The 13,026-nt window shown below is 38.3% G+C and overlaps 1 protein-coding gene across 5 annotated transcripts in view; it reads right to left on the bottom strand.

Moving 5' to 3' along the window:
- Positions 1 to 13,026, bottom strand: part of ptprnb (protein tyrosine phosphatase receptor type Nb) — a 32,059-nt gene that overhangs the window by 16,862 nt on the left and 2,171 nt on the right. For 2 of the 5 annotated variants that reach the window (XM_046870923.1, XM_046870596.1), the window contains exons 2-10: positions 10,360 to 10,410; positions 5,412 to 5,522; positions 5,080 to 5,185; positions 2,588 to 2,711; positions 2,159 to 2,474; positions 719 to 856; positions 584 to 615; positions 216 to 496; positions 1 to 27 (exon numbers count right to left, since the gene is read on the bottom strand). The exon at positions 1 to 27 is cut by the window's left edge and continues 60 nt beyond it. In XM_046870923.1, the coding sequence (XP_046726879.1) occupies positions 1 to 27; positions 216 to 496; positions 584 to 615; positions 719 to 856; positions 2,159 to 2,474; positions 2,588 to 2,711; positions 5,080 to 5,185; positions 5,412 to 5,522; positions 10,360 to 10,410 (1,186 nt within the window). The remainder of the gene's footprint in view (positions 28 to 215; positions 497 to 583; positions 616 to 718; positions 857 to 2,158; positions 2,475 to 2,587; positions 2,712 to 5,079; positions 5,186 to 5,411; positions 5,523 to 10,359; positions 10,411 to 13,026) is intronic. The other 3 variants (XM_046870679.1, XM_046870841.1, XM_046870761.1) reach the window with 3 other exon arrangements.

Raw genomic sequence — 13,026 nt, 5'->3', positions numbered from 1 at the left:
CGAACGCCATCAAACAGAGAAAGGGGACTGTAGAGACACACATTGACATGCCACATACAACTACAGGCACCACAAAGTACATAAAAAACCCACAAACACCAACATTCCCATTCAGTGTAAGGTGTTTTGATGCCATTAAGAAGAATGGGATGAATGATCTGGAAATGTGCAGTGAGTTACTTAAACACTGATGAACCACGTGGCAATGGTTGTACCTCTTGTTTGTAACAATATATCCATACTCTTCTTTGTATTTGGTTTGATTTTTCGCTGGTGATGTATTGGGAACTCCTTTCCACTCCTTTTCCTCTACCTTCCACCCCTTCTCCTGTTTTAGCAAAGCGGCAGGAGGCTCTACTCTCTCCTCCTCTTTAATATCATTAGTTTTTGAAGATACATCATTGATGGAACCCTCCATAGCAAAAGTGGAAGGGGGTGAAATTGCTGGTACTGGAGCTTTTTGCACCATGTGTGTCATTTCTCCCTCAGTGATCATCTGTGAAAAGGAAACAAATTTGCATACCTGATTGCATAACATTGTTGTGATCAGTCACATGCTGAAATTCATGAAATCACTAACTACCTTCTGTGGTGTGGACGGATCCACCTTATGATCTGTGGAAAACGAAAGAGTGAGCTGTTATTGCTGTGTTGAAAAATCACCGAACTCAATAGCCTTTTTCAATAAGTGAACAAATTAGCAGCAGCTGTGAATCACCCTGATTGTGTGGGATTGGAGGTTCATTCTGCAGGAGGTCCAGGACAGTGAAGAGACTTTCCATTTCTCTGGGGTTCAAATTAGTCAGATCAAAGCCATGCTGCATTAGCAGCTTATTTAGACTCTGTTGAGTGGGGTCTGCATTAAAAACAGCCAACATGCAGAAAATATTAGACAATATGAAAATTTGGCTTTTACTTTTACATAAAATTAGCTTGATAATTGGGATTGATTTTCTCATTTTGTCCCCATATAAGATCTGTATGCCTGTGCTACACTAGTGTATAACGAATACAAATCTTAGACGAATACAATCTTAGACACCTGATCATAAAATTGTGCTGTGTGCTTTTTGAACATCCCATTCCACATTCAGTCCATCTACTGTTATAACAACCTCCACTCTCCTGGGAAGAGACTTTGGATTGCGGTTGTGGAGATTTGTGCTTGTTCAGCCACAAGGGCATGAGTAAGGTTAGGTACTAATGAAGACACGAGAAGGCCGGGGGTGCAATCTGTTCCAATTCCAAAGCAGGCCACTCAAGATCTTCCACTTCAACCCATGTATACCATATGTTAATGAAGCTGACTTTCAGCACAGGGGCATTGGTTTTAAACATGATTTTGTCTGGTAGTTTAAGTGACAAGAAAACTGAATGCTGTTGCATCAAAAGGTGGTTAAAAAATCGTGTGCCTCCCACATACGAGTGGAAATGTCATGTGTACCAGTTTTTTTTTTGTCTGTATAGTGCATTTCATTACCAAGATTATATAGGGTGTGTAAATTCCAATCCTAACCCATACTTCAAATCACATCAAACCTGATTTAAAATCATAAATATTAACCACGTTTAATACTTACAACTGCCGAAATGTAGTCGATTGCCTGCTGTCTTGTGGGAAAACAAGGGTCTAAACATTTGTCACATTTGTTCATTAAAAATTCAGCAAGAGCTCAGGTTCTATGGTCATGTCAGAGCATCACATCAGCGAAGACCAGTGAAGCAGGCCAGCATCCACACCAATACCCATAACAAGATGTTTCATTAATGAGCTAGTGCAGCTCAGGAGCAGCTATTCTATTCCTCCATTCTTCCATTATTCCATTTTAAGCAAACAGCAACCTGACCTTGAATGAATTCCTTTATCTTTCTGTGGATTATATTTTTCTATTCAAGACAGTCTTTTATTAAAACACGCATGACTGCTGGAGAATGTCAATTTAAATGGGAAATAATTAAATATTCAGCACATTAATACCCAAGTCACTGTTCCACTTCAATTTGATTGTGAATAGAATCAAAACAAGAATTATAATAATGGGCTGCACTGTGTTGTATCCTATGGTTAATAATGCAACTCTTGGCTGAGCTGTGGCCACACCGCATGCTTTAAAAACCTTCCCTACAGTTAACCCACTTCCCAGCTCCCAGTTCTCACCTTCATTACCAGGCCTATACTCCTTGGAGGACTTCTTCTTCTGTTCCTGGCTACTACCTCCCATGTCCATGTCCATGTTCCCAAGTGGGAAATCCAACCCTTGGAAGAAAGGTGATGTGGAGAGGGGTGTCGCCACCCGGTGGCGAGTTGTGGCTTGTGCAGGAGAGGAGAGAAGAAGAGACATCAAATCCTGAAGCAGCTGGGTGTCCTTATCCAAAGCATTAGGGCGGGGCCTTGTCACTCTGGAGGAAGATGATGGGTACATGTTTCCATCCACCAGGTTTAAAGAGCGCTCCTCATCATCTTGGTAACCATACTACATGGTGAGAAAACAATCCACAAATGGAAATAAGGTAAAGGTGTAAAAAAAGAAAGCAAGGGTTTAAACAGGGTCAACACCTTTCTGAGTGTATACATATGTGTTCTAACCTTTTGGTAGGTATAAGGTTCCAGGCTTTGCCTGTGAAGGGAGGACTGAGGAGGCTCAACAATCATGTAGTCCATGTAGTGCTGGAGTTTGGGGTTTAGCTGGTCTGCTGGACCTTCACCAGATCTGGACAGAATGAAAATGAGAATAGATGAAATTGTGTCGACACTTAAATCAAAGTGCAATTCACAGCACCTCGTGATCATTTTCAGTGACCACGTTGGCTCAAGCTGTTCTGCATGGTCAGATCTTAGAGAAACCCTAGCATCTCTTTTAATCAGACATCTTAAACATCTTAACACTGAGCATAACTTGTTTCTAGTAGAACACAGCAGCAACTAGCATATGCAGAGCTGAATAAATGTTTAATTACACCACTGATTGATTAAAACTACAGAAGACACAGTGGAAACATACAATAACATTGTTTATACAATAACATGCTCTGTTTTCTCTGTCAGGAGGGGGGAACAAAAGATTTCCAAAACCAAAATGGAACACCATGGTAACATTGCCTAGAATAGATATCGCTACATAATTTTTACAAGAAGGACAAATATTTATTGGGCCCCAATGTAAGGCAATATACATGTCTACAGCAATATTAATGTAGCTATAATTATATTGCAAATATTGTGGTCACTTTCTGGATGTGACAACAATTGCTAGTAGTCTGCACATGGTATAACCAATGGGGAATGATCGCTAGGTGAAAGTCATATCTCACAAAAAGAAAAATCCACACCCACCTCAATCCCCCCAAACCATGTTGTAAAATGTTTTATAGGTAAGGTACAACTTTTTGGTCATAATTTAAAAAAGCTATATTTGGCAGAAAAAAAAAACAATAAAAATCACCAAAAGAACCAAACATGGTGGTGGTAGCTTCCTGCTTTGGAGCTGTTTTTCTTAGCCTTCAGGCAATTGCTAGAATGATGATGATGAAAAGGAATTTCCCCTTTCAAGCACAACAGCAACCCAAAGCACACATCCATAATTAAACGAAGGAAATGGTTTTGCCAAAAGATCAACACTTCGGAATGCCCCAACTAGAGCCAAGACCTACTATATATTTGCTTGAAAATCTGTAGGGGCATGAATCTGGTGGCTCTAGACAGCTTAATCAATAGAAGAGGGGGAGAATAAGGTAAGATGTTATGAGTGTGAGGGCTTTAATACAATCAAAAGGTTAAGGTTGTGTACACTTATGCAACTAGGTTTTTATTTTCTTGAAAAATTCTGATTGTTTTCTGCTATTTTAAAATTTTGTGTAGTTTTTTTATTTACTGTAAGTTGGTTACTCATTTTTGAATCTGAATCAAACATCAGCAAAAAACTTACTTGTATTTGTACAGAAAGAAAAAAGTTCTATGTATCCGTAGCTAAAAAAAATTCTAGAAATAAAAGGCAAGAGATATGTGGTTCTCTGGTTTCGGCCAGATACTTTACATGGGTTGTAGTGGAGGATCTTACCCTATTAAACAGCTTTAAAATTAACTGAAAAGATGTCTGCACCCCAGGCCTCCTCACCACACCTACATCTCCTGAGTTTACGAAAGCACAATCCAAATTTTAGTTGAACCTCTTTGTAGAAAAGATTATTATAATAGGAAATGGGGACTAGATGTGTCCTTGCACATCTTATAGTCAGGTAGGCACATATTTTGTCCATAGAATGTACAGTATATTTACTGATGACTTTAACTTTATCTATTAACTCAGGAAGTCAGATCATGGACATGACCACTTTAGGTTGTTTGGTGGAACAAGAGGAAGTGGAAAGCTGAGATCAAGGTTCGAGTAATCAAGCACAAGAAGACCGTGGATTTTTCCTGGGAGCCTAGGACCTGTGTTGCCCGTAGCCGTAGGGAAGTCTCAAAATTAAATCGACATGTTTGCAAATAGAATATTAAGCAACACACTTGGCTTTACCTGTTATTCAGCTAGTCATCTTCCTGTTCGCTTTTGCGGAGGCGGAAGAAGACAGGAGGGAAAGATCACGGTAAGTGGATAAGGACAACACTGGATACTTCCCTAGAGATGTTACTTATGGAGGTACGCAGACATCTGAGAGGATAAGGCTGACTGGTATAGGCTGATTTTATTTAGTAATTCATTAGTCTATCATAGAGTTCAGTTCAGGGTAAAATCACTGCTGGTAGGAAAATGGACTGTGAGTAAGGTAATGTATTGTCCGTATAAGAGTGCATTCAGGTCTGGGAGGAGTGCTACATTATGATTTCCTGAGTGAGCGAGTGTTTTTAGATTAGATTGATAGATTTTTGGAGGTGATTTACTTGATTTACTGCATGTAACCTATTATGTAGGAGCTAGCATAAAATTATGTTCTGTATATCAAGTGTTGTAGTAATGCATAACATAGGGGACTGTGAAATCAGAAAATGTAGATACTGTGAATAAAATAAGCAGGCCCCTTTATGCTTTTACTGGCATGATTTCTGTTCCATCTCCTTTCTATAGACTTAAATCTTACTTTGAGGAGGGTGTATTCTTCACAGCAGATGACAGTGGGATCTTTAAAACCATGCTAAGTTCCTTATCTACGATCAATTGGGTGGCTTCATCCTGCCAGGTCAGTCCTACAAAAAACATTGTACAAACAAATTATAAAAATACCTACTGTTACTGTGGTAACATTTATATATTTTTTAAATTAGCAGATGGAATATAGTATTTTACTGTGATGTTTATATCATGGGCTGTTCTTATGGCATTGAATACACTTCTAAGCATTGTGGAAGATCAGCATTAAACATACAGGTTCAAATTACCATAATGAAAAGGTGTGTGTGTTTGTGATTAGACCTTTTCTCATGAGCATTTGCAGTAAAGACTGTAGTCTGTCCAGTAAGCCTGCAGTCACCCTGTAGTGAAATCTCTCTTGCTGCTGTGTAAGACACTGCCCAAACAACTCATCTGGAATTACAAAGACAGAACATAGCATATACAGAGGGTAAAATAAGTATTGAACACCTCACCATTTTTCTCAGTAGATATATTTCTAAACATGCTATTGACATGAAATGAGATGTTGGTAACCTCCCATTAAATCCACACATACAAAGAAATCAAACCATACATGTCCATTAATTAAGTTGTGTAATAATGTGAAATGACACAGAGAAAAAGTATTGAACATACTGTATTTAATACTTTATACCAAAGCTTTTGTTGGTAATGACAGCTTCAAGACGCCTCCTGAATGGAGAAACTAGTTGCACACATTGCTCAGGTGTGATTTTAGCCCATTCTTTTACATAAACAGTCGTAAAATCTTCAATGTTCTGTGGCCTCTTCTATGAACTCTGATCTTTAGGTCTTTCTAAAGATCTTTGATGGCATTCAAGTCAGGTGATTGGACCATTCTAGCAGCTTTATTTTCTTTTTCTGAAACCAATTGAGAGTTTTCTTGGCTGTGTATTTGAGATCGTTTTCTTGCTGAAATGTCTGACCTCCTTTCATCTTTATCATCCTGGTAGATGGCAGCAGACTTTTATCAGAAATGTCTCTGTACATTCTTTTAATTATATGTTTGCCAGTATTGTATGCTGAAAAACAGCCCCACACTATGATGTTCTCAACACCAAACCTTACTGTTGGTATGATGTTTTTGGGGTGATCTGCAGTGACATTTTTCTCCAAACATGATATGGCATCCATAAGAGTTCAATTTTGGTCTCATCTGACCAGACTATATTATCCCAGTATTTCACAGGCTTGTTGTGTATGTTGTGTAGCAAACTTTAAACAAGCTTCAATATGTTGTTGTTTTTTTTAAACAGAGTCTTGCGTGGTGAGCGTGCACACAGGCCATGGCGGTTCAGTGTATTACTTATTGTTTTCTTTGAAACGATTGTACCTGCTAATTCCAGGTCTTTCTGAAGCTCTCCACAAGTGATCCTTGGCTCTTGGACAACTCTTCTGATATTTTTTCATTTCTCTGTCGGAAATCTTGCGAGGAGCATCTGATTGTGGCCGCTTTATGGTGAAATGTTCTTTCAGCTTCTGGATTATCGCCCCAACGGTGCTCACTGGAACATTCAGAAGTTTAGAAATCCATCACCAATGCCATCAGTATGTTTTGCAACAATAAGGTTGTGAAGCTCTTTGAGAAAGCTCTTTGCTTTTACCCATCATGAGATGTTTCTTGTGTGACACCTTGGTAATGGGACACCTTTATATAGGCCACCAGTGTGTGATTGAACCAGCTGATATTAATTTGCACTGACACTGGGCAGGATTGCTTTCTAATTACTGATTGATTTTAGCTGGTGTCTTGGTTTTCCATGCCTTTTTTCACCTTTCTTTCTTTATGTGTTTAATACTTTTTCCCTGTGTCATTTCACTTCATTACACGTAACTTAATTTATGGACATGTATGGTTTGATTCCTTTGTATGTGCGGATTGCATGGGTTGTTACCAACATCTGGTAACAATTTCATGTAAATAGCACCTTTAGAAATATATTTTCTGAGAAATATTGAGACATGTTCAATACGTTATTTTACCCACTGTACATCCATAAGTATGCATAAGATGATTAGTGCTACTTATTCTAAATAGAACAATAACTACAGAGTTATTACTTTTTTTTTACTCAGTCAAATTGTCGTAAGCTTGCCAAGAGCATGCCATGTTTACTTTTATACTCCAAAGAAAGCAGGTTGTTTGAATATAAGTCATCAGTAGGGGTAACTCAAAAGGCATAAACAAAGCTTTGACTGCTTATTGGGGCTTTAAAATGAGTACTTTTGCTCAAAGAACCAATACAAAAATAAAAGAAAGTCACAACATATAATAATCTAAAACACTGTCAGACAGTTCAATTTATAAAAACTGGCTAAAATTTTAACTACCATTAAGTGTTTGTGCTTCTTGTTGCACCTTTTAATTGCTTTTTCTGCAATTGATGTCTATGATCAATATTTGTGACTTGTGACTTGTGAAAGTGTTTGTGCATAATAGGGAGTGGGGCGGAAAGGTTAAAAGCTTGCAAATACTAAATAAACATCAATGCATGTACTAGGGATCTGTTAGTACAGGGGTTCCCCAAACCAAACACCGGCTCATGGACCAGTACCGGGCTGGACAAAAAAAACAAAAAAACATTTGTATTATATAAATATAAGCTATATTATATTTATAATATAAATAATATATCTAAATCTTCATCTTCATCTAACGGCTGCTCCCATTAGGGGTCGCCACAGCAAATCATCCTACTCCATATTATTTCACCACATCCATAAAACATATAATATATCTAAATATATTATATATTTATATGTGGGCTGTCAATCGATTGAAATATTTATGTCATGAGTCAACTCGTGATTAATCGCAACTTAATCACACATTTTTATATGTTCCAAATGTACCTTAAATTAAGACTTTTCAAGTTTTTAGTAATCTAATCAACATCAACACAGACAACTACGGATGCTTTATGCAAATGTATGTTTATTATTAGTGAAACCTTACTCAACCTAAAGCATGAAAACTAGACATGTTTCAAAGGTCATATATGTTTTTCAGATAACTTCTTCAGGTCTATTAGGCAAATGATAAAATAACATACCAGGATCACATTACTTCTCTTTCTTTGAACTAAGCAATTTACTTACACAAACCAGTTTACATTTAAAGATGATAGGGCAGCTAGGATAAATAAATAAAAATTATGATGTTTTAATTTATATAAATCATCAGGACACCAAACAGAACTTTTCGTATGTTTCCACACGGACGGTATAAAGTGCCAGATGTGTGAATCACAGATTTTGGTGCTTAAATTAAAACTTGGCACATCAGTAAAATAAATGTTTAGATATTAAATATGTAAAAATTTTTTATATATATCTGAGTAATGAAAGGATGTCGTGAATAGATTGCATTAAAGGTTTTGTTGTGTTGAAGGTTTTAATTTAGCCTCTTTTATTATTTCATTATTTTTAAATAAAAATTGTCAAACAGAAATGCATGCTACATTAATCATGCGTTAATAAAATTAGTGCCGTTGAAAATGTATAAGTGCCGTTAAAAATTATTAACACAAATTTTGACAGCCGTAATTTGTATAGTATACAAACAACTTCTTCTTCTTTTTTTTTTCTATTAAGGGTCGCCACAGCGGATCATCCGTCTCCATGCTACTCTGTCCTCTACATCTGCCTCTTTCAAAACAACTACCTGCAAGTCTTCCCTCACCACATCCATAAACCTCCTCCTTGGCCTTCCTCTTTTCCTTCTTCCTGGTGGCTCCATCCTCAGCATTCTCCTACCGATATACCCCATGTCCCTCCTCTGCACATGTCTAAACAATGTCAATCTTGCGTCCCTCACCTTGTCTCCAAAACGTCCTACATGCGCTGTCCCTCTAATAAACTCATTTCTAATCCTGTCTATCCTCATCACTCCCAACGAAAACCTCAACATCTTCAGCTCTGCTACCTCCAGCTCCGCCTCCTGTCTTTTACTCAATGCCACTGTCTCTAAACCATACAACATCGCAGGTCCCACAGTCCTATAAAGGATAAAAACTTTTTGTGAGTAAAAGTTATAGTTTCATTCTATATGTAATTACATAATTAAATCATATAATATGTATAACTGAATTACAATATGCACATTATTGTGCTTAGTTATGCACCTGCATAATTGTCTTGCATAAAACTGGTCCATGGTGCAATAAAGTTTGGTGATCGCTGTGTTTTCACATGCAAAAGGCATTCATTTATGTTTATTCTGAACAAAATCCAAGTACACATACAAATCTAAAAACCCTTGCATTGTGCACTGTTTGTACACAGTATGTGTGGATTCAACATTTCTGCAAGAGTGAAAGGGAAAGTTTATAGGACTGTGGTGAGACCTGCGATGTTGTACGGTTTAGAGACAGTGGCATTGACTAAAAGACAGGAGGTGGAGCTGGAGGAAGCAGAGCTGAAGATGTTGAGGTTTTCGTTGGGAGTGACAAGGATGGACAGGATTAGAAATGAGTTTATTAGAGGGACGGCGCATGTAGGACAGTTTGGAGACAAGGTGAGGGAGGTGAGATTGAGATGTTTGGACATGTGCAGAAGAGGGACATGGGGTATATCGGTAGGAGAATGCTGAGGATGGAGCCACCAGGAAGGAGGAAAAGAGGAAGGCCAAAGAGGAGGTTTATGGATGTGGTGAGAGAAGACATGCAGGTAGTTGGTTTAAAGGAGGCAGATGTAGAGGACAGGGGGGTATGGAGACAGAAGAAGGAGAAGAAGGAGAAGAAGAAGATGTGTGAATTCGATATTATTTAAGAACTTAAGTAACTGTAGAAATGTCACTGCAACTCACTTTCCCTACTTCCCTCTCTCATATCTTTCTTACTTTCCTCAAAACCTTGAATGAAAGATGTTCAGTTTGTCGTTTTAAAATCACAGTTGTAATGAAAATGCTTAAAGGTTCCCATCACTGGATAAAACCAGGTGATCATAAAAGGCCGTGTTTATGGAGTAATTTGCGGTTTTGTTTAGATATTTTACACACATAGAGGAGCATATAAAACAATGGTGTATAAAAATATTATTTGAAACCTTCTGGTCAGTGCAAAGAACGAAAAATAAATACAGAAATATGAAAAGGAAAGTGATAAAAAAAGGAGCATGTGACATATGACAATTTCATATTTGGGTCTATTTTGACAAATTCATCTTTTACAGGATATCAGGTTGAATATGTATTCAGAATGAGAATGCTGTCTGCATGCATACTCACCATCCCAACAGACCTGACCATTGGTGCAAAGACCCCCATCAAACAAACATCCTGAGTGACAGACAGAGAAAGACAGAGGGAGGGGGTGGAGATAAGTGAGTGTGAATGAAGAAAAAAACAGGTAGATTGTGCATAAGGAAGAACAAACAGCAGAACAAAAGATAACAGAAGACCAGCCGTTAGAGAGAAGGTAATTAGTTCTGGAGATAAAATATTGGGGTTTCAATCCTGTTGCATGCTCTATTGTTTGTGTATGTGTGTGTGTGTGTCCTGTTTGATAAGCATAAGTGACCTTTAAGCCGTTCCGCTACCTGTCACAATCCAGGGAATCTCATTCACCAGGTAAGTGTTGATCAGAACATGTGACTGACCACCTGTCCATATCATTTGTAAATTTCCATTCACTTGCTAAATCCTTAACCTCCGAAGCCTAAATTGATTCGCCAGAAGCAGGCTTATCAGGCACCATCAGTCACCTGGCACCCTAGTAACAGGCAAACAGTGCTTACAAAGTGCATGGTCACCATTGCGGAAAGAACAAACATCACCAGACCTTGTTGTTCTAATATGAAATGTGAGATCAAAATCTCAAACATGGACATTCTGTTTGCGATTTAGCCATATTCATAGCTGTTTAGGCGGAGATAAACTACAGATCTACAAATCGTGTGCAGATGCACACACTGCATGTATAATTAATTCGAAGTACTAAACTTGGTTATAGAGTGGGAGTTCCATGACATTTTCTTCTCTGTTCTGTTTTTAGAGCCTGCAGTGGGCACCTCCTCTGTATTTCAGCTTGACTATTCTGGAGCTCACTTGAGGGAGAATGTGTGAGAGAAACATACAAAAACTGAGGGGCGAAAAAATTAAGAGAAAGAAAAATAGGTAGGGAAAAGTGAGTGAAGGAGGAGACACAGACAGAAGACAAGTGTATATCCTCTTTACCTATAAATATAACATCCTATTTGTTTCATTATTGTGGTAGAATAAAACGAATAAATGGTTATAAATTATCACATTTTAAAAAAAAATGTTCATTCGTTTATTCGATAAACCGATTTGCTTTGTCCAGCTAGGTCACAATAGACTTATAATGAGTTTAGTATACCTGTTTTAAGGGGACCAGTAAACCCTAAATGGCCCTCACAGCATAACACAGCCACCATTTCCCCTTGACTTTGTCGCCCATCTGTATGCCTGACAGTAAAATAGGTAATGGATGGGTGTTGTACAATGAGGCTGTAATGAAGTGAGCAGTCAGCAAATGAACATCCGTTAAATGTAATAAACTACAGCAACAGCTAAGTGTTCTGCACCATTACCTTTATCTCATAAGCTTTTACTTGTCAATCACATGACCCAGACAGTTGGATAATAATTGTACTTAAAAGGAATTAATCTCCTTACTTTGTACGCAACCAGTAAAGTGCAGCATAGAGGACAAGCCATGTCTTCATATACAAACAGTTTAAAAATGTACTGCATTCCTATTTAGTTCTGAAAGGACACATAATTCGACATTCCCACACTGATGGTGTGATGTGAGACAACTCATTAGAGGTGAGTCAACCAGCAAAAAAAGGCCAGATTGCAGATGCAGAGCGCATACGCATGCCAGAAAACGAGGGTCACACAATATCGCAAACCAAATGCTGTGAATAGCTGACTGGTCTACCATATGCTGAGGGAGTACAAGGCATGTTTCGCAAGGGATTTGCACAAACAAAACACACACACACACACACACACACACACACACACACACACACACACACACACACACACACAGTTTTTATAGGCCAGCCGTGTAAATGTGGGACCAATAGGACTGCAGTCACTATCCATGGTGCTGAAATACATCTGTACACAGCTGCATGGCCATGCCTTGGCAAGCTGAACTGGACTAAAACAGACTGTATTTAGATCCAAAGACATGGGAATTGGGGGACAGAGGTTGGGGTAATATTAACACTTTTTACATTTTTTCAGGTCTGATTTTAAAAACCATCAGCACAATATTTTTTGTAGTAAATCCAGGCTCATGTAAAAAAAAAAAAACAGGGATCTGAAGTGAGTTAGATGAAGTGGTGGAGAGTGTACCTAGAAAACAAAGATTGGGACTTTAATGGCCATTTTGGTGAAGGGAACAAAGGTGATGAGGAGTTGATGGGTAAAAGATGTGGCAAAAGCAATGGAAAAGGCATATGAGGAGCTGTATGAGAAGTTGGAGAGGAGGAGAAAGGAGAAAATTATTTGTAGTTAGAGCAATAAAGGATGAACCAATAAAGGATGTTAGTTAGATGAAGTTAGAGCAATAAAGGATGGAGATGGAAATGTGTTGACTAGTGAGGAGAGTGTGTTGAGAAGATGGAGGGAGTATTTTGAGCAGCTGATGAACAAGGAAAATGAGAGAGAGAGAAGGTTGGATGGTGTGGAGATGGTAACGCTGGAAGTGGATAGGATCAGTAAGGAGAAAGTGAGAGCAGCGATTAAGAGGATGAATAGTGGAAAGTGGGTTGGACCTGGTGACATTCTGGTAGAATACTGGAGATGTTTAGGAGAGATGGCAGTGGATTTTTTAACCAAATTGTTTAATAAGATTTTGGAAGGTGAGAGGATGCCTGAGGAATGGAGAAGGAGTGTGCTGGTACTGATCTTAAGGAT

This window comes from Silurus meridionalis, chromosome 1, assembly GCF_014805685.1.
Source record: "Silurus meridionalis isolate SWU-2019-XX chromosome 1, ASM1480568v1, whole genome shotgun sequence".
Lineage (NCBI taxonomy): Eukaryota > Metazoa > Chordata > Actinopteri > Siluriformes > Siluridae > Silurus > Silurus meridionalis.
Note: the sequence above shows the minus strand (reverse complement) of the source record. Positions and strands in the feature narration are given on the sequence as shown.